This window comes from Lissotriton helveticus, chromosome 5_1 (assembly GCF_964261635.1).
Source record: "Lissotriton helveticus chromosome 5_1, aLisHel1.1, whole genome shotgun sequence".
In the NCBI taxonomy this organism is placed as follows: domain Eukaryota; kingdom Metazoa; phylum Chordata; class Amphibia; order Caudata; family Salamandridae; genus Lissotriton; species Lissotriton helveticus.
Genome location: NC_136065.1, coordinates 2,056,540,889 through 2,056,568,027, shown reverse-complemented (window position 1 = coordinate 2,056,568,027; position 27,139 = coordinate 2,056,540,889). Strand labels below are relative to the sequence as shown.

The 27,139-nt window shown below is 47.4% G+C and overlaps 1 protein-coding gene and 1 long non-coding RNA gene across 4 annotated transcripts in view; one reads left to right on the top strand and one right to left on the bottom strand.

Annotated features, from left to right (window-relative positions):
- The window catches only part of LOC144756284 (uncharacterized), a 540,171-nt gene that overhangs the window by 169,805 nt on the left and 343,227 nt on the right, over nucleotides 1-27,139 (bottom strand). The gene's annotated exons all lie outside the window — the stretch shown is intronic.
- The window catches only part of LOC144756283 (uncharacterized), a 362,112-nt gene that overhangs the window by 23,279 nt on the left and 311,694 nt on the right, over nucleotides 1-27,139 (top strand). The window contains exon 2 of the mRNA XM_078645944.1: nucleotides 25,713-25,849. Coding sequence (XP_078502070.1) covers nucleotides 25,713-25,849 — 137 coding nt within the window. The remainder of the gene's footprint in view (nucleotides 1-25,712; nucleotides 25,850-27,139) is intronic.

Genomic DNA, 27,139 nt, shown 5'->3' with positions numbered 1-27,139 from the left:
TGCCCGATGTGGAAGGCCGTGACTACCCTGGGCAGGAAAGAGGGTCGAGTCCGCAATACAACTTTGTCTGGATGGATGGAAAGGAAGGGAGGCTTAGATGAAAGAGCCTGGAGCTCACTCACTCTCCTGGCAGAGGTGATGGCAACCAGGAAACCAGTCTTAAGGGTAAGAAGACGAAGAGGACAGTTATGAAGTGGCTCAATGGGAGCGCACATCAGGTAAGTCAGAACCAAGTTCAAGTCCCACTGAGGCATCACGAAAGGAACAGGGGGAAACATATGAGTGATGCCCTTCAAGAACCTATTTACAATTGGGGACTTGAACAAAGAAGGCTGATCAGGTAGCCTTAAGAAGGCGGAAAGGGCAGAAAGAGAGCCCTTGACAGTGCCCAGAGCAGGGCCCTGCTGGGCAAGAGAAAGAAGAAAGAGGAGAACCTCAGAAAGGGGTGCAGAGAGAGGATCCACAGCCTTTGCTGTGCACCATGCCACAAAGTAGTTCCACCTGCATGCGTATACCGACTTCGTGGAGGGACGCCTGGCTGCCAGAATAAAATTGCAGACTTCAGGAGGCAAGTCAAATGGCCTCAACTGTCACCGCTCAATTTCCACGCATGGAGGTGGAGACTGGACAGGTTCGGGTGAAGGACCGTCCCCTGCTGCTGCGACAGAAGGTCCTCCTGAAGAGGCAGACGAATCGGGGGATCGGGAGACATGCTGAGTAGCTCGGGATACCAGTACCTTAGTGCCCAGTCGGGAGCCACAAGTCGCGCTTGATCTTCTTCAGCACTCTGGGCAGAAGTGGTATAGGCGGAAAGGCGTATAACAAAACCGCAACTCGACTCGCGACGAAAAGCATCTCCGAGCGAGTGCCGCCTTGGAAATTCCATCGTGCAGAACTGATGACATTGCGCGTTCTCTTCGGTGGCGAATAGATCTAACCAATGCTCTCCCCACTGCAGAAAGAGACCTTGCGCCACGCCACGTCAGAGTTCAGACGCCATTCGTGATCCATGCACCGGCGGCTGAGTTCGTCCGCCCTGGCGTTCAGTGAACCTGCCAGGTGTTGAACCACCAGGGTTACGCCCTGATGTTCCAGCCACTGCTAGAGGCGCAGAGCCTCCTGGCAGAGGGTCCACGACCCCACCCCGCCCTGTTTGTTGGAGTACCACATGGCGGTGGTGTTGTCCGTGAACACCTGCACTACACTCCCCCGGGCAGGGGGAGGAATGCCTTCAGTGAAATCGCCCGCAGCTCCAGAAGGTTGATATGGAGCCGGGACTCCGACGGAGAGCAGAGGCCTCTGATCTCCGCCTCTCCCATGCGGCCCCCCCAACCTTGGAGGGATGCGTCCGTCACAACTACATGCTCCGGTTGGGGTAGGGAGAGGGATCTGCTGCTGACCCAATCGCGGTCCTTGAGCCATCACTGTAACTGTCTCGCAGTGCCCTCCGAGATCAGGACATGGTCGGACAGGTTGCCCTGATGCTGGGCCCACTGAAACTTCAGGTCCCACTGCAGAGCCTGCATCCGGCACCGGACGTGATGCACCAGAAGGATGCAAGAGGCCATCAGCCCCAGAAGCCGCAGCGTCAACCTGACCGAGACCCGGGATAAAGGCTGAAAGATCGGAATCAGAGCCTGAATATCCCGAACCCGCTGTTCGGGAGGATAAACCCGAAACCGCGGCGAGCCGAGAACCGCTCCGATGAAGAGGAGCTTCTGAGAGGGACACAGGTGTGACTTCGGCACATTGATGGAGAACCCCAGCAGGTGCAGGAGGTCGGCCGTAGTCTGGAGGTGGCAGACGACTGTCAGGTGTGAGCCCGCCTTCAACAACCAGTCGTCGAGGTAGGGGAAGACTGAAACCCCTAACCTGTGCAGATGAGCTGCGACCACCGCCATCACCTTCGTGAACACCCGTGGGGCGCTGGTAAGGCCGAAGGGGAGCACGGTAAACTGAAAGTGCTCATGGCCTACCGTGAACCGCAGGTAACGCCGGTGGGCCGGCAGGACGGGGATATGGAAATAAGCGTCCTGCAAGTCCAACCCTACCAAGATAGGGTGTAGGCCCCCTTTGCCCTTCTTGGGAACCAGAAAGTAGTGGGAGTAACAACCACACCCTACTTCTGGCCCAGGAACGCGTTCGATGGCCCCCTTGGCCAAGAGGACCGTAACTTCCTCTCGCAGAAGATTCAAGTGATCCCCCGACACGCGGTGGTACTGCGGTGGCATGGCTGGAGGGGAGGGAGTAGCCCCTTCGGATGATTTGCAGCAGCCACCTGTCCGATGTGACAGTGCGCCAGGAGGAGGTGATGGCGAACCCTGCCCCCCACTGGCGTCACATGGGCCTGAAAGCTCGGACTAGGAGGGTTTTGAGGCGGATGCTGCAGGGGTAGGTGTGGGCTGACCTCGCCGTTGTCCCCGACCGCGGCCACGGCGGTTACCACGTCCGCCACAGCCCTGGATGTTAGTCTGCGGGCCGTGGCTGGCAGGACGTGTGGGAGCGCCCCTTCCTTGGCCACGAAAGGAGCGAAAGGCAGCAGTTTGCTGGCGCGGGCCGAGAGGCCCAAGGACTTGGCCTTAGCCCTGGAGTCTTTAAAGCGCTCAAGCGCACTGTCTTCCTTGTCGCCAAAGAGGCGACGGCCATCAAACGGCATGTCCATAAGGGTGTTTTGGACATCAGCCGAAAAGTCGGCAGACCTCAGCCAGGCGTGGCGACGAATCGCCACCGTCGTTGCCATCGCTCTGCCCAGCGAGTCCGTGGTATCCAGCCCACACCGGATGGAATACCGTGCCGCATCTCGACCCTCCACAAGGGCTTGGGTGAGTTTAGTGCGGACCTCCTCCGGACATTGTGGCAGCACGTCCGCGACCTTGTCCCACAGAGAGTGGGTGTAACGGCCCAAGAGGCACGCGGTGTTGACTGACCGCAACTCCAAACTAAGTGAGGAGAACATCTTTTTACTATACTGTTCGTACCTCTTGGATTCCCGATCGGGGGGAGATGTCGGGAATGCGGTCTGGGAGTTAGAGGCCTGGATGACCAGGCTCTCGGGGTGGGGTGGGTGGACAGGAAGCAAGAGTCACCCAGAGCCGGGCAGTGGCGCCTGGCCACGTTCCTATCTACAGGCAGACCTGTAGCGGGCTTGGACCAAGTGCCCAGAAGAACGTCCGACAAGGCCTCATTAAACGGCAGCAGAGGCTCAGCCGAGCTTGCCTGCGGTTTAAGGACCTCATTGAGGAGGTTAGTCTTCACGGCCGCGACGGGGTAGTTAAGGCCCAATCCCATGGCACCACACTATAGGTAGCCCCCTCCTCCGTAGCCACGGTAGGAGGGGAGACAAAACCAGTGTCAGGCGAAGTGCCCAGACCACTGGCCTCCCCTAGCTCACCTGCCCAGTCCTGAGAAGATTGGCACTCACGTGCCAGAGGGTCCTCGGACCCCTCCAGATCCTCCTCGCCACCCATCTCCTGATACTCAGGGTCAAAGGATGGGGCCGGGTCGTAGAAGTAAAAATCTCCTAGCTGCGTCAAATACGAGCGGCGCCGGACCAAACTCGAGGGTAGGACCGGGGACGACGTAGTCCTGGGATGGCGCCGGAGTCGACACCCTGGGGGGCGGCGAGGTCGTAAGGTCGACCGGCGACGACCCGGATACGGAACCGGATCCAGAGGGGCCCTGCGACGTCGGGACCAAAGTCGCCGACGGCGCTGGGGCCAAAGCACCCGTCCCGCTTGGGGACCCAGTCCGAAGGCCCCCCGGAACTCGACGGAGGAGTGAGCGACCTCATGGCCATGAGGAACGCCTCGATCTCCTCCGGCGTCACGTTCTGCCCAGGGACCGGCAGGTATGGAGCAGGCTGCGACGCCTGCGGCTCCGGTGGAGCTGCGCGGACGGTGTCGCCCGAATCACCGGCAGCGTCGCGCAAACATCGGGGGGAATCACAAGAGCGATGACGCCTCTTCGACTTCTTGTGCCTCTTACCTGAGGACTTCGAGCCCAAGGACTGATGACGACTCCCGGAACTGTGGTGACCGGTCCCTCAACCTCCTTCCGGACCAGGACCTCGAGCGGCGCGGGCCGACTGCCAGAGCTCGAGTCGCTTGCGGGACTGCTCCCGTCTAGCTTTGGACGTCAGGGCCCGGCAGTCGGAGCAGGACTTGTCGTCGTGGTCGAAGCCCAGACAGTGAAGGCACCGGCGATGGAGGTCGGTAACCGACATTAGTCAGTTGTAATCGACGCAGGGTTTGAACCCGGGCATCCCTACCGGCACCGGCGGAGTCGAGTGACTTCGAAAGATGATCAAAAATGATCGAAAAAGTTAGTAAAAAATTGACTAAGGGTACTACTTTTTCTGGATCGGCGCTTGCTGGCGCGGAAAAAAGAAGAACTGACGTCAGCGCGGGAGGGCGACGCCATCCCGGCACCAACTACGCCGACGACGGACGCAGAGCCGCAGACGACGCCTACCGACGCGCAAGGGTACTCCTAAGCAAAAGTTTCCGGATCCAGTCTGACGCCTGGGGATATTCTAAGGTAAGGAATCTAATACTAACCTGTTTCTTTCAGATCTAGCAGTACAAGGAGAGATGAAGTCATGGGAACAAATCAGACAAGACAAAACAGAAGCAGTCTCAACTCTAGTATTTTCCTACCTCCAAATCTTGAGTCTTGTTTAAAAGCTACGGCTCCCTGAGGGCTCACTTCCCGCAACCATTACCCATGCACTATATGTCAAACAAATGTCGGGAACTGGTATCATATTCTCCAGCAACAAATTTATGATCAAATAGTCCCAAGAGTTCTTTTAAAAATACAGGAGACCACAGGGCGTCACATAGAAGCAGCCCAATGGAAGGAGTAAAATAAATGGTCCATTAAGACCATTTGCGGGGCGAATTTCAAACGTATGGCACTCTTTTCCAAATTGCAACTATACTACACCCGAGAAATTGCAGAAAACATTCCCAGAAATATCATCAGGTTGTCCTAGATGCAATTATCAAGGAGAAGACTGGCTTAATATGTGTGTCCTAAACTAACCAACTACTGGACAAGGGTCTTTAACGGTGCCACAAAAACAATTGGTTTTTAATGCTTCTGTAATATCTAGATCTTTGATTTTACAAAGTTGGATATTACCGGACTCGCCTAAATTTGCACAATAGTTAGCCAAAATGAGAAGCACAAAAGAAAGAGAAAAATGATATTCCCTTAGGATAGGGGCTAATCAGAAAGTTGTACAAATATGGGGAGCGGAATAGAATTAAACATTTGTACACACTACAACAAAAAATAAGGTAAAGAAAATGATACAGATAACTGGCAACAACTACAACTATTTATTATGCATATTATCATGGTTTATTAATCACACTCTACATATATTTACTAGACACAGTCAGTTGCCAGCAGCTACAAGAACTTTGAATACATCATATATGCTATAACGTTATACTTATTTATTACATTAAAAAAAAAATTCTATTTGCACCCGGATATAGATGTCCATCCCAAAGCATTTAAGAACTTCATTGGACATTATTATTTACTGTATTCGAATCATGAATTATCTTTGAGATTCGGCTCTGTGCTTTTTTACATCATGGGTCTGTGATTGATTGAATAAATTAAGCTTTTTTTAAAAAAAAAGCTGAGGAGGGACAGCCCTGCGCTCACACAGCCTCTTTCGGTCTCCCCGCGAGACCTGCAGCTGACAGCCGCCTGCCACTTGCTCTTCGAGGCAGAAAGCGACTGGTTGGAGCCCACGAGTCTCTGGCTCCTTCAGGGATGGGGCTGGCGTTGGCTGGCACCACGGTGGGCGGTCACTCTCATCTCATTCTGGGTGCAGTTTTGCCCAGTTTCCAGGCAACGCTTGGGGCTTCGAAAGCGCTTGCTTCAGCTGGCGAGCGACAGGGAGTTCCACAAGGCCTTCTCATGGCTCTTCCACGGAGGCCTCCCTTGCATATGCAAGGCCAGTGCTTATTTCCACTGGAGCCCTCCTCACTTAGATTCTGCACAGCACGGGCCCCTTCATCAGGACCCCTGCTGCACATTTACACATCATAGCTAGGCACACACTGTGCAGTGCTGCACACACTGTGAAGACCAGCATAAGGATTATTTTAAGACACTCAATCATCAGGTAGCAAACCATAAGGTGCTCCTACCGTATTTGGAATTAAAGTGCTCCCACGCGCTTCTACAACAAACAAAATTGCTCTTTTCTGGCGCTTGGCTGTAATCCCAAGCACTCCTTATCTCTCTTATTGTAGAATAAACAAGTCCAGTCCTTCTCCTTTCCCAGATAGGAGCAGCAACTGCAGGCCGTCCCAATACCACTGAAATCAGGGGCAGTGCTCCTCACACATCTTCTCAGCTCTCCCACGAGGCAGTTCACTTTAGATCCAGCTAGGATCTTTCTCGAAATCTTTTATCTCGTTGAGATTTCCAATAGGGGCCAGCACACACAAGCCCTTGGAGATTTCCTTCCCAAGCAGGATACCACAACAGGGCAAAAAGAGTAAGTCCTTTTCCTCCATCACAGACGGAAGCAGCAATTGCAGGCCACCCCCCCCCCTTCTCCCCCCCCCTCCTGTCACTCAAACACCAGATGCCTTATACACAAACAGCCGCAAGCACACAGAATGGTAAAGTAAGAAAATGGCCACTTTCTAAAACATAAAGGTTTATTAACATAAAGGTGTGTTAATAAATTCAGAGTTCAGGGAGCCTAATCTCCATTTTTCTATCTTGTCCCAATGGAAAGCTACACATGTCGCATGTTGTCACATGTTACAATGATAAGCCTAAGGGACAGATAGCTTTTCAATAGTAAAAAACGAAATACACTCTATTTCGCCATCAGGACATGTCACACACACCAGTACATGGCCTACCTTTCACATACACGGCACCCTACCCATAGGGGTACCTTGGGCCTACCTTAGATATGCTTTACATGAAAGGAAAGGGAAGGTTTGGGCCTGGCAAGTGGGAGCACTTACCAGGGCAACATGGCAGTTTACAACTACGATGCAGACATTACAGTGGTATGTCTGAGACACATGTGGTGGCACAGCCCATGCTGCAAGCCCACTAGTACCATTTGAGTTACAGGCCCTGGCACACAACGTGCACTTTACCAGGGACTTACCAGTAAATCAAATATAGCAATCATGGATAACCAATCATTGTCACAATTTATACAGAGAGAGTATATGCACTCCAGCACTGATCATCAGTGGTAAAGTGCCCAGAATCATATAGCCAATAAAAACAGGGTCAGAAAAATAGTAGTCATGGAGAACAAGCATTGGCATAGCCAACAGGTCTCGCCTTTGCGACGTGTTATTAGTTTTGTAGAATTTGATGCTTCTATAGGTAATATTTTGAAAAATGTTCTTCTAAATGGGAAACAAGCACCTAATTGTAGAAGTTGACTTCTTCAGGGTAGTGTAGTCCAAGACGGCCAGAGACTGGGGCTATCTCCATACAATTAATTTAGATATAATAAACCAAAGTGTAACTGTTTTACCATAGTCACTGCTATCCTCAAAAGGTCTTATGGATCTGGCCTACCTGGGACACCTTTGTTTCAGACTTGTGGATTGGAGAGGGCAAAGAGGACATCTGTGATGGATCAGGGCACATCCTTCTGTCAGCAGAAGACAGATACGATTGTAATCATTACCCAGGCCTGCAGTTTGCAATGGTTTGACCACCAATGCGTATCACTCTTCATTAACTATTTGGAAAGTTCCTCCTCTTAAGGGTGGGGGTGGGGGGGCATCCTAGTGTCCCTTAAATACATGCACACCGTATATCGAATTTAAAAAAAAACCAACACATTCTTTGACTGGGAAATCCAAAGTGTGCACATAAAAATAAAAATTGATTAACTTACAAATGTTATCAACTCTCAGTTATATCAACTCACAAATCGTTTCCAATAATAAATAAGATATTTACAAAAGTAAGTTCTTATAGTACATTCTTCCTTTCACAGTTAAACGAGAAACTGTTTTGTTCTACAAAAAGTACTTCATGTGAATGTAAGTTTGCTCACTCCAATGAAAAACAAGAAGACTGCAGTACTTGTCTGTTTCACAAGTGTTTAGTAGGGCTCCAAAGTTGTACCCCTGCATATGCTGGTGCTTTGTAATCATGCCATACTCAGTAAAAGAGGTTGCAGTAGCTACCCGTAAACAAACAAAAATATAATCAACTTCTTGAGTAGGAGGACTATGAATATTGAGTTTTGAGGGAGAGGATGGGAAATATCTTGAAATTAAAATCTTTTGTGGTTTAAAACGTTCAAAATGTTATCACAACGTGAAACGTGTCCAACAGTTTATTCCTTCCCCCAGCCTAAAAAAACATGTATGTTACCATTAATGTGCAGGGGCTGATAGTGCAGGTGGGTGTTGTTTAGGAGGCCGAGAGGTTTCAACTGAACCTCCACCCTTAGAGCCCTCTCTCTGCCTAATCTCCGTCTGCAGTGTGCACCCTTGTAAGTGGTAGCAGATGAGGAAAGGCAGACGCCGCTTCTGCGCGCCACTGAGAGTGAAGAAGGTGGGGCTGGTCAGGTCCTGGGTGTACAATGCAGCATTCAGACATACGAGGGGGTGCTGATAGGCCTGCTTAAGTGAATGAGCACACACTTCAGCTGCCAGCAGCACAGCCACCAAGGGAGTCCGACTAAAACAAGCGAAAGAGAAAGCACATAATTTTAGGTGCAGCTGCTATTGTTTAAGTGGTGGCGCTGCTAAAAGGGTCATCTGCTAGCCCGCAAATGGTGCGCGCGCGCTGTAATGATGTAAGGAATGCAGCTGCCACCATGCTGCCACTGCTCGCTCCCGCAAGCAAAATGCTGTGGGAGTGAACATTTGCTAAAGATGTGGGACATGCGCCCGCCTTTAGCCATTTGCAGGCTACGAAAAGTAAATGACACAGGCAACAACCAATCTAATGTGTGGGGGAAGTCCTAGACACAGGGAGAAGTTTGGAGTGCTCACAAGAAGCCTCCCATAGAGCAGTGCATGCGCTCTGCGCTAGGCTCGACCTAAAAAGGGCCAGGTCTAACACTTGCCAAGTCGGAACTTCCTCAACATGCGTGGGAGAGAATAGCCATTGACTTCTTTGGTCCACTCGAAAAAGGACATGATCTGATTGTAATTGTGGACGAGTACTCTCAATTTCCATTAATAGAGGATTTCTCATACACAACTCATGCACCAGTCACTGAGAGACTGACAGCATTTTTGCAACATAGAGCTTTCCAGCCAGTTTGAGGTCTGATAATGGCCTGCTGTTCAACAGTGAAGAATTCAAGGATTTTCTGGAGAATCTGAACCTTTGCCCAAGCCTTTGTGGCCGCAGGCCAACTGACTTGTTTAGCATTTTATGAGTAAGCTAAAAAAAGCAGTGCATCTTACAACTCTTGAAAAGCTCAATTTGCAAACTGTCATAAAATTCTACCCTGCCAGCCTATCGTTCAACACTAGACCTCCGGCAAAAGTCCTGCGAATTTGATGTTTGGGAGAGCAATGACAATCAAGTTACCTTAATGGAACAACAAAAGAGAAGGAAGTGAAAATACAACTCAAATGAAAGACTTGATTAACAAGGAAAAGATGAAAGATTATGCCGACAAGCGGCGACATGCAAAGAACATTGAGTTTAATGATCGCCCACCAATTGCGAATGAGAAAATCTGATGCTCTATATGATGCTGCACCTTTTCACGTTGTTTCCACCAAGGGACATATGATGAGTGCCCAGCGTTCTCGGAAGTCTGTTACCAGAGACTCTGCTCACTTTCAGCATTTGATTCATTGGCCTTCTGATCAAGATGGTCAAAGAAAGACAGAACCTGAAAATGCAGTGAGTGCTGTTATTCTTCACCATCTTTGAAGATCTCTGACAGTGAAGATGACAGATCCCAGCTTCCAGTAACAAGATCCGGTTGAATAATTAAAGAGCCAAGAAGGTTGATTGAAGAAATGTGATTGTATATATATATATATATATATATATATATATATATATATATATATATATATATAAAATTGTTGATTTGTAACAACAACAAAACTATTTAACAGAGGGGAGATGTAGTGTCTTGCAGTATTTTATAACGGAACCCTTTTGGTTCTTAACGGACTCCGTAGAGATGTGACGTAGGTGTTGGAGCACAATGTCATGAAAGCTTGTTTTAGAATGTTGAGTTTGCAGTTACATGCAGCAGAATAAAGATGTGTAACACTAAGCTCCATCTGTGGTGGGGCCATTGGTGGGTACCTGGGCTGGGAAGATGCTACACTTGTGTTCACAAGAAAATTCTTATCATTGTAATACAACATTTCCCCAATGTCCAAAGTTTTCTTTTAGGTGCTTCAGAACATTTCTGTACATTCTCTCCTTAAGATACCCTTCTTTCTGCTCTGATAAGTTTCCAAAAATACCAAATCTCTCAAATCAAAGACAATACAACAAGGTTGCTTTCATTGATTCAAATGTATTTACCTTCCTGCCAGCACCAGGTACACTTTGAAGTTGTGTAGCAGTGTGCTCCAAGGCAGAACCAACAAGAATTATGATGGTGGGGCTATATTTTGACACATATCAAAACCTCAACACAGCACAATACATTAGCAATATGGATAAGTTACTTACCTGTAATCCTAGTTCTCTTCCAGGGGTATCCTCATCAAAGTCATAAGCACTGAATATTCCCGCCCATGTGCGGGACCCAGGAAACAATATAAAAATATATATGTAAAAAACACATATATCTCGCTCCACATATATGTATGTACATATATCATTTTTCTCACACCAATGCAGCTCCACAACTGAGGCTAAAACAATGTAAACACATATACATGCACTGCAATTAGTAAGGAAAGAAAAAACACATTAGGTCAGATAACCCTTGAACTTTGTGTTTTAATGAGTAAAACCACTCATAAATCCTGAAAATTGCTCATAAATAGACATTGTTATTCCTCAGGCTGCATTGCAAAACAATAGCATAGAAAATGAAACCATTTTCAACCAAAAACTGGCACCGTGCCTTTAAGGCAGCCATGACACCAGGCTTCCCATCATGCCTATGGGGTGACAGTTAGGTCAGTTGTTCTTTGCATAACCCTGAAGACAGGGCTCAACCACAAGATTGTAATAGTACCGAATCTCATTTACCTGGGGAGGCGGGTGGGTTGCTTATGACTTTGATGAGGATACCCCTGGAAGAGAACTAGGATTACAGGTAAGTAACTTATCCTTCTCTTCCAGGGGATCCTCATCAATAGTCATAAGCACTGAATAGAATAGCAAGCCCATCAACCCCCTGCAGGTAAATGAGAAGTACATGACCCAACCAAGCCATAACAGCCAATAACTCAGCTGTTAAACAGATTCCTCAGGGAGGCCTGGCCCACCTGGGTATCTGCTCTCGTGTCCGAATCTAGACAGTAATGTCTGGTAAATGTATGGACAGACCTCCAGGTCGCCGCTTTACAAATCTCAGACATGGGCACATTATGCAGGTAAGCTGCCGTGGCAGCTCTACCTCTAGTAGAATGCGCTTTAGGGGTAAACCCTAGAGGTTTCTGCGCCAATTGGTAAGCAAGTTTGATACACGAAACGATCCACCTGGAAATGGAACGTTTCGATGCTGCATGACCAGTTCTGATCGATCCGTAGTTAATAAATAATTGATCAGAATGTCAAATAGACTTGGACCTGTCCAGATAGAACTTTAAAACCCTTTTCAGGTCCAAAGAGTGTAAAGCCCTCTCAGCTGGAGTAGAGGGATTGGGAAAGAAAGTGGGCAGAGAGATCGACTGATTAACATGAAAATCTGACACCACTTTCGGCAGGAAAGAGGGATGCGTTCTGAGCACCACTCTATTCAAATGAAACACTGTAGAAGGCTCTTTGGTACAGAGGGCCTGAATCTCGCTCACCCTAAGGGCTGACGTAATCGCTACCAAAAAAGCCGCTTTCCAGGAAATATGCTGTAAAGTAGCTTTATGAATGGGCTCAAAAGGAGGGCCCATCAACTTTGATAGTACTAGGTTCAGCTCCCAGGGAGCGGAAGGAGCAGGGCTTAATTTGAGCCGGGGCTTGCCGGGCATTGATTAAGTGCACCTGTGACTGTGTAAATTAAAGTCTCTAGTCGTGACTACTTGTGCGTTAAATACTGCATTCCGACTCCGAGTGTTAGTTACTGCGGGGCCGGCCGCCGGGCTCGTTGACACTGACAGATAGTCTTAGTGGGGGGGGGGGGGGTGACGTGACGTGAGCCAGTCCACTGCACTTGTTGTTTCGATTCTCCAGGATTCTTGTCAGCATCACGTGAGTAGTAGGTAGTCTAGTCCTACCTTACTGTCTCTGACTGTTCAACTTCTTCAAGACTTGACTTCGCCTGCCAGTTGCAGGCAGCAGCGGGTCAGGCCGCCACAGGGTCGAGTCGCCATGCCAGGGCCCCAGTGTGGGTGGGAGTCTGTTCTTGTGCTGGTTGGAGGCCAGGGCAGGGCTTTGCTGCGGGGGTGGGAGCTGTGCATGGCAGAGGCAGCCACGCATGCGCAGATGCCAATGCACACTCATTTTCGCTGGCTGCCCGCCCCACTCCAGCATACCCGCCAGCACCTCCTCACCAGCAGCAGCGTGAGGGCCGGCAGCCATCCCTGAGACCAGTCCTGCTCCTGCCTGAGACGAGACCAGTGTGGTGGTGGTGACGTAGCAGGAGTTGGGAGCTCATTCACTCTCTGGACCAGTGCTCCTCAGCAGGTGAGGGCGAGGCAGGCAGGGCCTGGCCGGGGGGCCCTGGCTGGCTGGTGGTACTGGTAGCCAGTGTAGCATTACTGGTGCTGGTGGGTGGTCACTGGTGGTCAGTGACTGAGACTGGTGGTGACACTGACGTTAACTTAGGACCGATACGATAGGCGGTGTAGTAGTAGGCCGGCCCGGCCGGTGCCATAAAAAAAAAGTTGCGCAGTTGAGGCCTACCTACGGTGGGACAGACTAGTAGTAGGCCGGCCCAGACGGTGCCATTAAAAAAAAAGTTGCGCAGTTGAGGCCTACGGTGGGACCGTGGGTCACGTCAGTCACTGGTTAATGTTGTTTTTGATCCCCGCCTGGTTTGATCATCGACGTCATCGTCATCAACGCGATCATGTTGTTGCCAGAATGCCAGTGCACTGCAGTGGGCAGTAGTGCCCAGGAAGTGGCTATTTATTAATGCGCAGTTGCGGCAGGGCTGGTGAATACAAGAAGAATGATATGGGAATGTTTATGGGTTTTGCATAAAGCTGGTTTCATCATGCTTCCTCTTTAGGGCACCAGGTCTTACCCTATATGGGGTTTTTGTTGGTTATGACGCCAAAGTACACGCAGCCATCGATCTGACCCTTCTTCTCCCACTAATTTGTTTCTTCTTTCCCCATCCCTCGCATTCTTGATCATTTCTTTTCTCCCCTTCACGCCCGTACCCTCTGCCCTTCCCCACTCCTGTCCCCCTCCCCTCCTCTGCCTGCCGCATTTCCACTTGTCACGTCACCCTTTCCAACCTCAGTGTCGTATCTTCATCGTCTACAGTCACCTACTCATTTCTCTTCCGACTTCTCTGTTTCTTGTCTTTTTTTTTTACCAAAACCCTATCTCCTTTTATTCATCCTCTGACCTCTTCCAATAATTCCATTTTTCTTTTTCACCCCGACTCCCTTTCGTGTCACTTGTCTTTTCTTTCTATTCAAATTTCAACCGTTTTATGCAGACCGACTGGCCATGCGCCTTCAGAACTGGAGACTGCCTGGCTGCTGGACCGATCAGGAGATTCGGTTTCGTTTTTGCAGGGCAGTGGAGATCAGATTCGGTTTCGTTGTTTTTCAGGGCAGGGAGGGCACGCACGCAGCCTCATAAAAATAATCTGTTGCCTGTCCTGCACGGTTGTCTGAATATCCCAGCTACAGCATCATATAGATGGATGCTGGAAAATTAATTGGGATTTGCTCATTTAATGTAAACCCATCAGTGGTACCTGACATTTTACTTGTCGTCCACTGCCAGATTTAATGTTTCCATGCTGCAGTGACAAATAAATCTGAAATGGGCAGCTTTTCTCCTGCTCCTGTGCCAGGCATGGTAAATATATTGCTGTCGGGTATAGAATTTCTCCTAGTCAAAGTTAACACTAATTCAAGGTCTTAGAGTGCCATGAGAAGATTACTTTTTTGATACAATACAAATCCTGTAGTAACTGCAGTAGAACCACAACTCACACTGTGACCCACCTTTTATTATCATATCACAGACCCGCCATTGTCTCTTATTTTCTTCCAGGTCATTGGTAACTGCTGCTTTCTATGTCAACTTTGTACCACACATAAAGTGTATTTGTAAAGCCCACGTTCACTCGTAGGCTTCTTGCCACTGAATAGCAGATGTTTATTGTTGCCCAACTCAATGGTACTCATTTTATCGACCTTAGAAGGATGAAAGGCAGAGTGGACCTATCAGGATTTGAACCTGTGACCATGAGGTCGAACACAGACCCATACAGTGGACCTATTCATCTGCTAAGCCAACAGACCACACTGCTTTTGCTACCCAAACAGCAAGCAGAAAATAACAAGCAAGTCCCTGTCCCACAGATCTGCCCGTTGGAAGTCAAAAGATGGAGGAACTTCAACTTCTCACGAACACAAGCCCTGCTGCCGGCACTCATGCATTGCAATGCTACAGCTGTTTTTCTCAGCACTGAAAAGCACTGCAGCCGTTGAAGTGTGTGATTCCACAGCAGAGGGAGCTAACACTGCATCTATATTGCAGTTCAGATTCAAATGTTGGTAATTGTTTGGGTGGTCCCAGCCAGTGTAACGCGGGGTTACTGGGCTCTGCTTTTGACAGTTTGATTTTTTTCATCTCTCGTATCCTGTGGCAACATTACTATTGGATCCAGACCGAGCACTATCTCCTCCCGTTTAGCACTGGACTTTTCGGGTAGCGCGTCATTGCTGTGCAAGACTTATTCAGAGAACTAGAGCGTGTTACAAATTCAGAACTCCACCAAGCAAACACTGATGCTGAATAAATCAAAAAATAATCTGTGTTTTATTTTTTAAAAGAAAACATGCTTTAATTCATGCATGAGTAAATACAAAACTTAAAATTACAAATGAACACAAAGAAAACCAGACATTTTTAGCCCTCCTGAAGTAGAGATCTGTGCAAGAATGTGTGTAAGTGATAAAATATGTAAAGTCCTTTCTTGTGGATGGCTCACAATGTAAAAAACACTTCCTATTGCATTTGTCAGAGAGTTAGTTCACAATGCTGAAATTCGGATCAGCCAGATATATATTACCTCTGACTTTTAGCAGTCCCAGTTGAAAAGGTGGGTGGAGCTAATATAGTAAGTGGGTGGAGCCAGCGGGTGAAGTGGGTGGAGCCAGAGAAAAGTAGGTGTGGCCTCCGACAAACATTTGAGCACCTGCACTTCATATTTTACAAATTAAGCACTGGGAAGGAGGCCGTACAGGAGGATAGACTTTTTTCAGACCTTGCAGGAAATCTTTTACTGCTGGCAACTGGAAAAAAGAGGTGTGTGAAGGTGATCGCCTATAAGCAGTTATAGCGGCTAAATGCACCTTAATGGAGTTAAACTTCAAACCTGCCTTAGCCAGGTACAACAAGTATGGAAGAACTGCTTCTTCCTGACTCTTCACTTAATTGTGACCATTCTGCATGCACCACATATAGAACCTCTTCCACTTGCATGCGTAAGAATGTCTTGTGGAAGGACGTCGTGCTTCTCTCAGAATGGACATGCAGTCTTGTGGCAGTCCTAGATGGCCGTACTGAATGACCTCAGGAGCCATGCTGCCAAGTTCAGTGACGGAAGGTTGGGATGGTGAATCCTCCCGTTCATCTTCGATAACAGGTCCGGCCTGCATGGAAGCCTCTCGTGAGGAGACACTGACAGGTGAAGTAGGTCCGTGTACCACCATTGCCTCGGCCATTCGGGGGCAATCAGGATCATTGTTGTGCACGAGTGGGTCAGCTTGCTCACCACCTTCGGGATCAGCGGAAGGGGTAGAAAGGCGTACACAAATTCCCCTGACCAATCGATCAAAAGATCATTCCCCCTCGTTCCTGGTCGATAGAACCTTGAGGCAAAGCTTGGGCATTTGCTGTTTACGTCGTCCGCAAAGAGATCTATGGAAGGACGACCCCAAGACTGGAAAATGTCTTCGAGCACTTCGTCGTTGAGAGCCCAGTCTTCTCTGTCTTCGAAGTGCCGACTTAGTGCGTCCGCCCTCACGTTCTGTTCTCCTGGGAGGTGGACTGCTTGAACAGACAACTTGCGAGCCAGAAGCCAATGCCAGATGCACTGAGGTTCTAGTGACAGAGTCCTTGAGCGGGTTCCTCCCTGCTTGTTCAAATAGTACATCGTGGTGGTGTTGTCCGTTTGTACTAGAACCACTTCGTCCTGAAGTGAGGGAAGGAACGCTTTGAGAGCCAGGTGGACTGCTCTCAATTCCAGCAAGTTGATGTGGTAGGTGCTTTCTTTGGACGACCACAGACCCTGCACCTGAAGAGGCCCCATGTGCGCCCCCCAGCCTTGCAATGACGCGTCTGTGATGATCGTTGGAGGAGGTTGATGGAAGAGAACTCCCACTTGCATGTTCTGCTTCTTTGTCCACCACGGGATGGAAGATCGAGCTACCTCCGACAAAGTGATCTGATCGTCCCAGCGATCTGATTGCTGGTCCCATTTGTCCTCCAGATCCTGCTGAAGAGGACGCATCCGAAGTCTGGCGTTCGGTACTAAGAATATGCAGGAAGCCATCGACCCTAAGAGGGAGGCTATCTTTCGCAGTTTCTGAGTCCTGTTGCGAAGAACTTGCTGGCACTTGAGCGCTATCGAAAACTGTCTCTCCTCCGAAGGAAACACTTTTCCTACCTCGGAGTCTAGCAGAGCTCCTAGGTAGTGAATCTTCTGAGTGGGTTGGGAGACAGACTTCTTGTAGTTGACATGCAGGCCTAGACGTTGACAAAGTTCTATGCATGTCTGGAATTGATTCCTTACATTGTCTGGAGTTGGACCTTTCAACAGCCAATCGTCTAAGTATGGGTATACGAAGACTCCCCTGCGGCGTAGAGCTGCCGCCACCACTGCGACACACTTCGTGAACACCCTGGGGGCTGACTTCAACCCAAACGGAAGGACTTTGAACTGGTAGTGAGAGGTCCCCACCCGAAATCGAAGGAATCTCCTGTGATCGGGCCGTATCGGGACATGAAAATATGCGTCTTGAAAGTCCACCGAACACATCCAATCCCCCTTCCTGAGATGTGGATAGATTTGGTGAAGCGCCAACATGCGAAATTTTTCTTTTCATACATGTAGATTGAGTGTTCTCAAGTCCAGAATAGGCCTGTATTCCGCCTTTTGGCCCTTTTTTCTGACCAGAAAATACCTCGAGTATACTCCTTTGCCCCTTTGAGCCACCGGCACCCTCTCGATGGCTGATTTCTCGAGGAGTGTCGCTACTTCTTTCTTTAACATTTGTAGCTGGTGGCTTGACGTTGACATCGGAGGAACGGGTGGAGGTAGACGATGGAAACAAAGACAGTACACATTCTGCAGCGTAGACAACACCCATTGGTCTTTCGTAATGGCCTGCCACTCTGTCCTGTGATGTGCAATGCTTCCCCCCACTGGAGTGGACAACGGCGCTGGGGGAAGTGAAGACTCATTGCTTCTACTGAGGCTTATTGAAGGTGTTGCCTTGGCGCTGATTTCCATTTCATTTGGAATTGCGCTTGCCTTTATATTGCGATTTTTGTTGGCCTTGCTGGTTCTGGCCCTTCTGCCAGTGAGGGGTTTGAACCCTCTGCTTCGAAGAGCCCTTGTTGTCAGAACGGAACTTCTTCCGGAATTCCTTCTTCTTTTCGAGTCCCACAGCTTTAAGGGTGTCTAACTCCGTTTTCATCCGTTGCATCTCCTCATCAGCACTCGCCCCAAAGAGAGATGCGCCTGAAAAAGGAAGATTTAGTATTCTGGATTGAGCCTCGTGTTTCAATGCTGTAAGGCGCAACCATGAGGATCTCCTCGCTGTGATTCCATGCGCGTAACCATGCGCAGCCAGCGTTGCTCCATCTGCCGCCGCTCCTATAATCTGATTGGAGACTTGACCGCCCTCCAACAGAATCTCCTCAAAGTCCTTTCTATCTTCCTGAGGAAGTTTTTCAGAAAACCTCTGAAGTGAGTCCCACAGAGTTCTGTCATATCTGCCCAGAAGAGTTTCCACATTGGAGACCTTGAGGAAAGAAGCTGAGGTGTTACAAACTCTCCTCCCCCATGAGTCTTGTACCTTGCCGTCCTTATCCGGCGGTACCGTGGATGAGGAGGCCACCGCATTGGATTTTCGAGCCGCCGCAATGATTACTGAATCTGACGGGGGATCGGACTTGAGGAACAGAGGATCCTCTTCAGGAGGACGATATTTCTTGAGAATCCTCGCTGGGACTGACTTCACCGTCGCCGGAGTCAGGAAGACCTCATTTACTGTATCCATTATACCCGAGACCATCGGCAATAAGGGTTTGGGTGCCGTGCTGTGCTGCTGGGTTTCAAAGATGACCGTCGTCTTGATCTGCGGAGCTGTCATAGGCACTCCTAACTTCAGGGCTCCCCTGCCCAAGATGTCTTGGAACGAGAAAATATCCTCAGTTGGGGATATTCTCGATCGTGGACTGTTTGTTAGAGTCGGAGAGTAATTCCTGTGAGATCGGGTCCTTGATAAACTTGAAGAGCTATGAGTTCGCCTGGACCTAGATCTTCTTCTAGTTGAGCGCGTTCTAGAACGAGATCGCTCCCTGTGACTAGATCTTCCTTTACTTGAATGTCCTCTAGAACGAGACCGTTCTTTGCGGCGGGAGGCTTGATCTCGATACACCCTCAGCCGATCTGCCGTCTCCTTGTCCTTGGCCCAGTGGTGAAGAGGTCTATACCACCTTGGGGAGAGACGAACAGGAGGAGACTTTTGGGTGCGACCCTTCTCTGGCGAACGTGACCGTGGAGGAGGCTGATCCGCTTGATCCTGCTGCGACCTTGAAGGGGACTTTGACCACTCCCTATTCGAATCGCTGTCTTCCCCATCCGAGGATCTGCCACTTCGAGATGCCGAGGAGGATGAGGATAGTCTCACTAGAGACCGTCTAGAGCAGACATCTTCAATCTGTGGGGCGCGACCCCCAGGGGGGCCGTGGAGTCCTGGGAAGGGGGTCGCTCATTCCCCAGCCTCTCTGCCTGGATTCGAAAACATTTGCTTTCATTTTGTAAAAAAGACAGCCCTCCTGGGACAGTAAATGTTGCTCGTTAAATGCTTTGAGTCGAGTCTCCTGAGCTGTGTAAAGGTTTCGTGCCAGGGTGCCTGGTCCCCTAAAAGAAATGCAAATGTGCCCCATTCGTTTTGATCTGCAAGTGTGAAGGGTGCCTGCTCCTTCGCCCTTGGTAAAGTTTATTTCAGAACAATAAGATATTTTTCACAGGATAACAAATAAAAGGTTCATGTCGATTAATAATTCCTAAGCTGGAAAAGATATACAAAATGTTCCTGCAAGTTTGCCCTTTGTGAAGTTTTGCTGTGCAAAATGGGACTGTGCATTAAAAATACTATTCCGTGAGCTGTGTCCCCTATGAAGAACAATTGTGTTAGTGTTAATGTTACATCAGGATGTGTGCGTCTTAAAAGTGGCAAAACGAGTCCCTCAAGCCGTATACTCTGTGGGCAAGCATTCTTTGCATACATGTCAACATAAATTGTCACTATTCTAGCAATTCCGTGAGCATTCAGTGAGGCTGGAGAAGAATCTGTTATTCTCTTGATGTCTCACCTCGAGCATACCTAGCTTCAGTCATCAGTGCCACAAGAATCCATTAATGAAGCACTATTTGTCCCTGACCGGTCATCGGTGAACACCCTGCTTTTTTATAAACTTCTATTGCCCTCTCCCTCTCTTGGATAAGACGCAAGACACTGCCAAGACAACGTGTTAGTGAGAATTTCCAAAAACACCCAAATGCACTAATAGGTATACCATCCATGCTTGAAAAATGACCTTAGAGACAGTTCTTTAAACATTGAATCTGCGTGAGATAAATAAAACAGACATGCCTTTCCCTCAAAACAGAAGGCAAATCGGATTCTTATGTAGGGTTATCAATGGCTGGACCTCCACCTTGCGCAAGCCCCCCCTCCACCTCCAACCCCTCCTCCCCACTCTGTGTCTTTGCTGCGAGCAGGCAGCGACCTCCTCATGTAATAACTGGTAGAAACAAATACATTGTCATACTTCAGAGGCTCCTGAAAGGAGAGAATGTCTAAAAATTCGGCCGCGCAGTAAGACTTGCCCTTGGACCCAAAAACCGGTACATAGATTAGAAATTAGCAAAAGTGTTGGGAAACCTGGACTGTCCAGGGAAATCCGGGACGTCTTGTCTTGTCACCCTAGGGCAGACGTCTTCAATCTGTGGGACACGACTAGTGCTTGAAATGGAAAAATTGAAGTGCAGGTACAGCATTTCTCTTGAGACGCGCCGGTACTCTCCCTATCAAAAGAAAAAAGTTCTGATACTCCGTACCAGACAGTACAGGCCCATTTAAAGCAATGGGTACGACCCCCAGGGGGACTGTGGAGTCCTGGGAAGGGGGTTTCTCATTCCCCAGCCTCACTTTGCCTGGATTCCTAAACATTTGCTTTAGTTTTGGAAAAAAGCAGCCCTCTTGGGACAGCAAATGTTGCTTGTTAAATGCTTTATCTGAGTCTCCTGTGCTGTGTAAAGGTTTAGTACCAGGGTGCCTGGTAGCCTAAAAGAAAATACAAATGTGCCCCATTAGTTTATCTGCAAGTTTGAAGTGTGCTTGGGACCCCATGAATCACTCCAAGCTTTGTGATGACAAAGAGTTGTTTTTTTGAGAGGTAGTGCAAAGAGTTAACAACTGGGCTGTGAAGTGTTTGCTTTTAATCATAACTGTGCTTACACCGCCCTTAGTACCACTAAGGAGGTGTTGAAGTGACAGTTAAAAAAGAAATTGCATTACAAAAGCCCTGGTATTCCTAAAATCTACATTTTGGAAGAACTATTTTATTGTATAACTATTTACACATTTTGTATCAGTCTATATTTCACTGTGTGCAATGCAAGTATAAAATAATGATTTACATACTCAGTGCTTTCTGTCACAGGCTGTGACATCATAGCACTAAAAATGAACTATTCTCCACTGAACCAACTAAGATCTATTTCTGTGTCTCTCTGGTTACACACAGACTTCTGTAGGGCAATAACTAATAGATATTTCATAATGTACTACAGTGCATTTCCCCCTGAGTAACAACTTTTTTCATTTATTTTTTATATGTAGGTACCTGATTGTGAAAGACCTCAAAAACATAGAGAATATTTTGGGGCTCATTTATGAGAGGCTTGCGCTGCCAGAGCACCAGTTTTATTGACCCTCTGGTGGCACAAGCGTCTCAACCATATCTATGAGGCGGAGCAAAGTCAATTTGAATGGCCTCATAGATATTCAGTAAGGCAAAGCAGGGCAAGTTGCTGCCTTGCCTAACTCTGCATCAAGGAGGTATTCCATGTGCATTGCATGGGTGTTCCCACGCAACACCCATGGATTTTGATGCTGCCCCATATTTACAAAATCACTTAAACCTCAGGAAGTACCAAACATTTATTTATCCCCAGTGAAAATTCTCCTCATGTTTTCTTTTTTCCAGGTGTGCTGCATTTTGTAGCTTACATAGAAAGAGGAAAACATCTCTCAGGATTGTTTTTGTGCAGGAAGGTGCGGAAGGTGCCCTTCCTGCACAAAAACAATCCTGCCTATGTTGGTGCTAGGCAGCAATTTGTGCGCCAACACAAGAGGAAAGGACAGGAATGGGCAGTATTTCATAAATATGGCGCAGAAAGAAAACTTGCAGCGCTGCCCTACCCCAATTCCTCATAAATTAGGCCCTTTGTTTTTAGCTACACCTCTGACCATGCTCACTGACCTTTAGATGGCTAAACACTGTTTAATAATATTTCCCCACTGTAAAAATTATTTTGTGTGGGAATTGGGGGCGTTCATGGTTGTCGATAATGAGGAGTACCAGGTTCTAGAAACTTTTGTCAGGTGGGGGTCCTTACTCCTAAAAAGGTTTCACAAGGGGGTCTCAGCATCAAAAAGTTTGAAGACCTCTGGTCTAGAGGAAGACCTCGACCGATCTCTCTCTTCTGAGACCCTCTTTCTCTTGGCAGGAGGATCCTGTAATGGAGATTGTTCCACCTCGGCAGCCAATGCTGATCCTGGGGAACCCAGTTGAGACCTTAGGACTTGAGACTGGTCCAATGGTTCACTCTCCATCTCCTGCACCACCTGCCCCAAAGGCGACCTCTCCTGCGATCTTGGAGGAGAGATGTTCACTGGCTGCGAATCGCCTCGCTCCCTGGATCTCCGCTGATCCGTCGACGGTGGCTGTTTCGACGCCGAACGCCGAACAGATAGATGCTCTCTCGACGTCGACCGTGATCTCCTCGACGCCGACCTCGAGTGTCGATGACTGTCCTTGGCCATAGAGCGTCTCGCCGTTGAAGGATGCCTGCTCGACGACGACGGAGGCTGCTTCGACCCCGATCGCCGGTGCTCTGTCGGCGACGGGGGGTGCCTCGAGGTTGAATGCCGCTTGTCTGAATGCGACGGAGGCTGCCTCGACGTCGAACGCCGATGACCGGGCGTCGACGTGGACTGCTTCGACGTCGATCGACGATGTGTTGGCATTGGTTCCCTCGACGCCGAACGACCATGACTAGTCGTCGACGGAGGTTGTCTCGACGCCGAAAGCCGGTGGCGAGGCGTCGACGGAGAATGCCTCGACGTCACAGCATGACGATGCTGCTTCGACGTCAGTTGCTTCGCCGTCGAGCTCTAATGCTTCGACAGTGACCTATCCCTCGACGCTGTCTGTAGCGGAGGTACCTTGGATGTAGACGCTGAAGACATCTTCTTCGTCGCCGTCGACTGCTTCTTCGACGCCGATACCGACGCCGAAGGTGAACAAGTCGGGGCTTCTTTCGACGTCGAACGCGCCTTCGACTTTTCTGCTTCTTGGGAGATCTTCCTCTCTCAGAAAGTCCATAAATTCGAATTCTCTCTCGGTCTTTGAGAGTTCTGGATGATAAAACCTGGCAGTGTTCACAGGTTTTTGATGAATGAGAGTCTGGTAGGCACAGGATACACACTGAATGAGTGTCAGTCTTGGCCATCTTCCTTCCACATGAAGGGCATTTGTCAAAAAGGGAAGGCATTTTGACAGAAAAAACACCTTTTTTAAGCCTAAAAAAGGTAGTAGTAGCAACCCTAGGTCTAAAAGACGTCGAGTGAAAGTAAAAAATTGTAGATTGACAAAATTACTTTTTGACAGAAAGCCAAAAAGAAAGGGAGCTGTTTCACCAGGGTCCTGACTGAAGGAGCCGGAAAGAACAACTGACCTAACTGTCACCCCTGAGGCATGATGGGAAGCCTGGGGTCATGGCTGCCTTAATGGCACGGTGCCAGTTTTTTGTTGAAAATGGTTTCATTTTCTATGCTATTGTTTTGCAATGCAGCCTGAGGGCTAACAATGTCTATTTATGAGCAATTTTCAGGATTTATGAGTGGTTTTACTCATTAAAACACAAAGATCAAGGGTTATTTGACCTAATGTGTTTTTTCTTTCCTTAATAATTGCAGTGCATGTATATGTGTTTACATTGTTTTAGCCTCAGTTGTGGAGCTCCTTTGGTGTGAGAAAAATGATATATGTACATACATATATGTGGAGCGAGATATATGTGTTTTTTACATATATATTTATATTGTTTCCAGGGTCCCGCACATGGGCGGGAATATTCAGTGCGTATGACTATTGATGAGGATCCCCTGGAAGAGAAGTAGCAGGAATGTTCTCCAACAAGGCTTCAACCAAGCAAGTAGAAACAGCACTGAATAAAACAATTAACCAAAATAGTAAATGCAGTCCCCATCACTTAATGAATACCATAAAAGAAACTAAAATAACTAGGGTAACCACTATTGTTCCCTCTCAGGTAGGTGATTTATGTCAAGTATTTCTTTATTAGATTTGATCAATGCAAATCATAAAAGTACATGAATAGATACATTCTAAAACAGTGATATTAAAATCACAGATAGAAAATTACTGATACATCTCAAACACTAGAATGTAAAATTCCAGATAGAAATCATGATAGATAAAAACATACAGTCACAATGGGTGGAGATTGCAAAAACAGTAACGTTTGTTAAAATGCGATTTGCTCTTCCAAGCAGCTAAAATTATTGCCCGCTGCCCTACTGCCTGGTTCAAAGCTCCTCTGTCCTTGTGGACAACCTTGCACACCATACCTTCTACTGGCTTGCACAAGCAGGATAAAAAAGAAAACGGGGAAGAGAGACATGTGAACTCCATGCCTGTTGTACTGCAGCAAGGGTGGGTCTACTCACTCCTAGGCTTGGACTTTGTTTCATTCAGTGGGATCCAGAAACATATTTGCAATGCAAGTCAACACATTTTTGACAAATTGATGTCGCCTGCCCTGAAAGAAAAAGGAGATGAACAGTAGCTGGTTATCACTCAATTAACCACATGCAAACTGGCCACTTCATGGATTCTCTCTGATAAAATGAGGTCCTGGGGCAGCCAAATAAACTTCTAAATAGTATGGTTCTTACGCAGAGTTGGGTGGATCTTGTGATTCTCTTTGGACCTCGTTCTGCCAGAAAAAAAACCAAAAACTGTAAGAACCACATAAAACACCGTACATCTGCCTACTTTTCAGGTTTTCCTGCAGAGTGAAGTGGAGTGCTTGCCTGGTTCTTTTGTGAGGCCAAATTTGACTTCTCTGGCAAATTTTAATTTTTTATAGTTTTTTCTTATTTCATAATTTACAAAATGATTTTGCCCCCCTCTAGTGATAAAGTGCTCCACGCATCATGTACTCAGATCTTGGACAGTACTCAGCTGACAGATACAACAAGTTGCCAGTCTGAACTTTTCTGGGCCTTGCATTGATGGCAAGTTAATTGCTCACTTTGCAATGTCCTTCAGTAGCCATTCACAGGTAAAAACAGTAGCCCTCCTCTCACCTCAATACAACGTGTAGGCACTCTCTTCTCAGGAACATCTAATGTACAAAATGTCCCTGTGGGTCTGTGTGCTAACAGGTATTGAATTCACTATCTGCCTGCTGCGATGTTTTGCTGCATGTTGAATCTTCACTACTTGCCATTGCAATAGAGAATAACACCACACACACACACATACCCTCACCTGAAGAACCCTCCCACCATCTGTTGGCTCCATCTTTAACCATTCCACCTACATATTCCTTTATATTGGCACTACAACAGTGGATATGTCTGATTAACAGCTGTTTGAGACTACAAGTAGGTGGAGCAGTTAATAATTCTGACAGTGGTTCCGACATGAAAGTTTCAAAGATGATCTTATCCCTTGCTTGTCATATGCTTCTACCACAATAATCTTCAAACTGAGTAAAGGGTTTCTCACTCTGGTACATAATCACAGGGGCTTTCATTGATCTGTTGACTCCATTATGTTTCAAATCTGTTTTCCAGTTCCAAGGAACATGGCACCAGATCTCAAGTGCTTATCAGAAAGAGCATCACCTGAAGGAGGACAAGCAAGCAACGTTTGGCTGGATAGAGATAGCCACAGTCGATGGCGTGACAAACATGAAACACGTGATTGGGATGTGAGTAATAATGCGTGTTAGCAAATCAGCTATAAGGGACGGGTTGCAGGATTTCCAGGACAGGAATACCTACCCAAAACCGTACAACTTTGTGCATACTGAAAATACTTTGCAGGGCATATTCCTACTTAGAATGCAGTCAGATATTTACTCCGGGGAAGAGCAAGCATAACTCTGAATCCAGAGAGGAAACAGGGATTGAACACCCTCTAAGAGGTAGAGATTTAGGGCAAGACATTGATTGGTCCATAGGAACTGGAATTGTCCCAGTGGAGAAAATAGGCACTTTTATTTACACGTGTCAAAATATACAGCTGCTACACTGATGAATGACTGTCAGTATCAGCAGAATTCCAGATCTACTCTTGGTAGTCTACAATGGCCACATCATCCCAGGAGAACTCATAACATTTACTGAATACCAAAAGATCTTAAAATTACTCCAATAATATGGTTAAGTCTATATGAATACATTCGTGCATTTAAAAAAAAAAAGAATCAAAGCTTCAGTAAGACAGGCCCAAAAGCCAATTGTTTAGCTCAAAATTATTAAACATTTGTTCTACTTACATATGCTGTCCCCCATATTTAAGCTACGATTACTTTATGCAATAGGAAGTGACATAAGAGGTGGACAGGTAGTACATTAAAAGTGAAAACTATAGAACCGTCCTGTGAAGAAAATGCTTTCAAAAAGCTTGGAATTTAGATGAGACCTATTTAAGTTTATTAAGACTCTCTTTAAACTATGTATACAAGATAATGTCATACGGGTAATGGAATAGAAATGCAACAAATGCTAAGCTGGCTATTAGGAATATATTGAGCAGGGAAGATTTTTTTACAAAGGAAATTGCCAATGTAGGGTTCAACCACTTTGGGTTGGTGAAATGTACAAACTGACGTATTTCCACAGTGAAGAAAAGGTGCAATTGTGGTAAGATTCGCATTGATTCCTATGGGCCTATGAATGGGAAGCAATTCCTTATTTGTGAGTCGCAAATAAGGAATGTGTAGGAATCGCACATTTTTTTGCGATTCCTACATGCATAAGCATTTGCGATTCCTAAATTGTGATTTCTTAAAAATCGCAATTTAGGAATTGCAAATGCACAGTTTGATGCATGGGGCCCTCAGCTCCTTATCAACAGATAAGAAGAGACTGGGGCTTAGGAAACTGTTTTTTTAATTTCGTTTTTTACTTTCAGTATTTCTTTATAACAGATGCAACCATAAGGCAGTTGTGCGTTTTCCAGATAATACTGCTAACAACAACCACATAGGGTACAG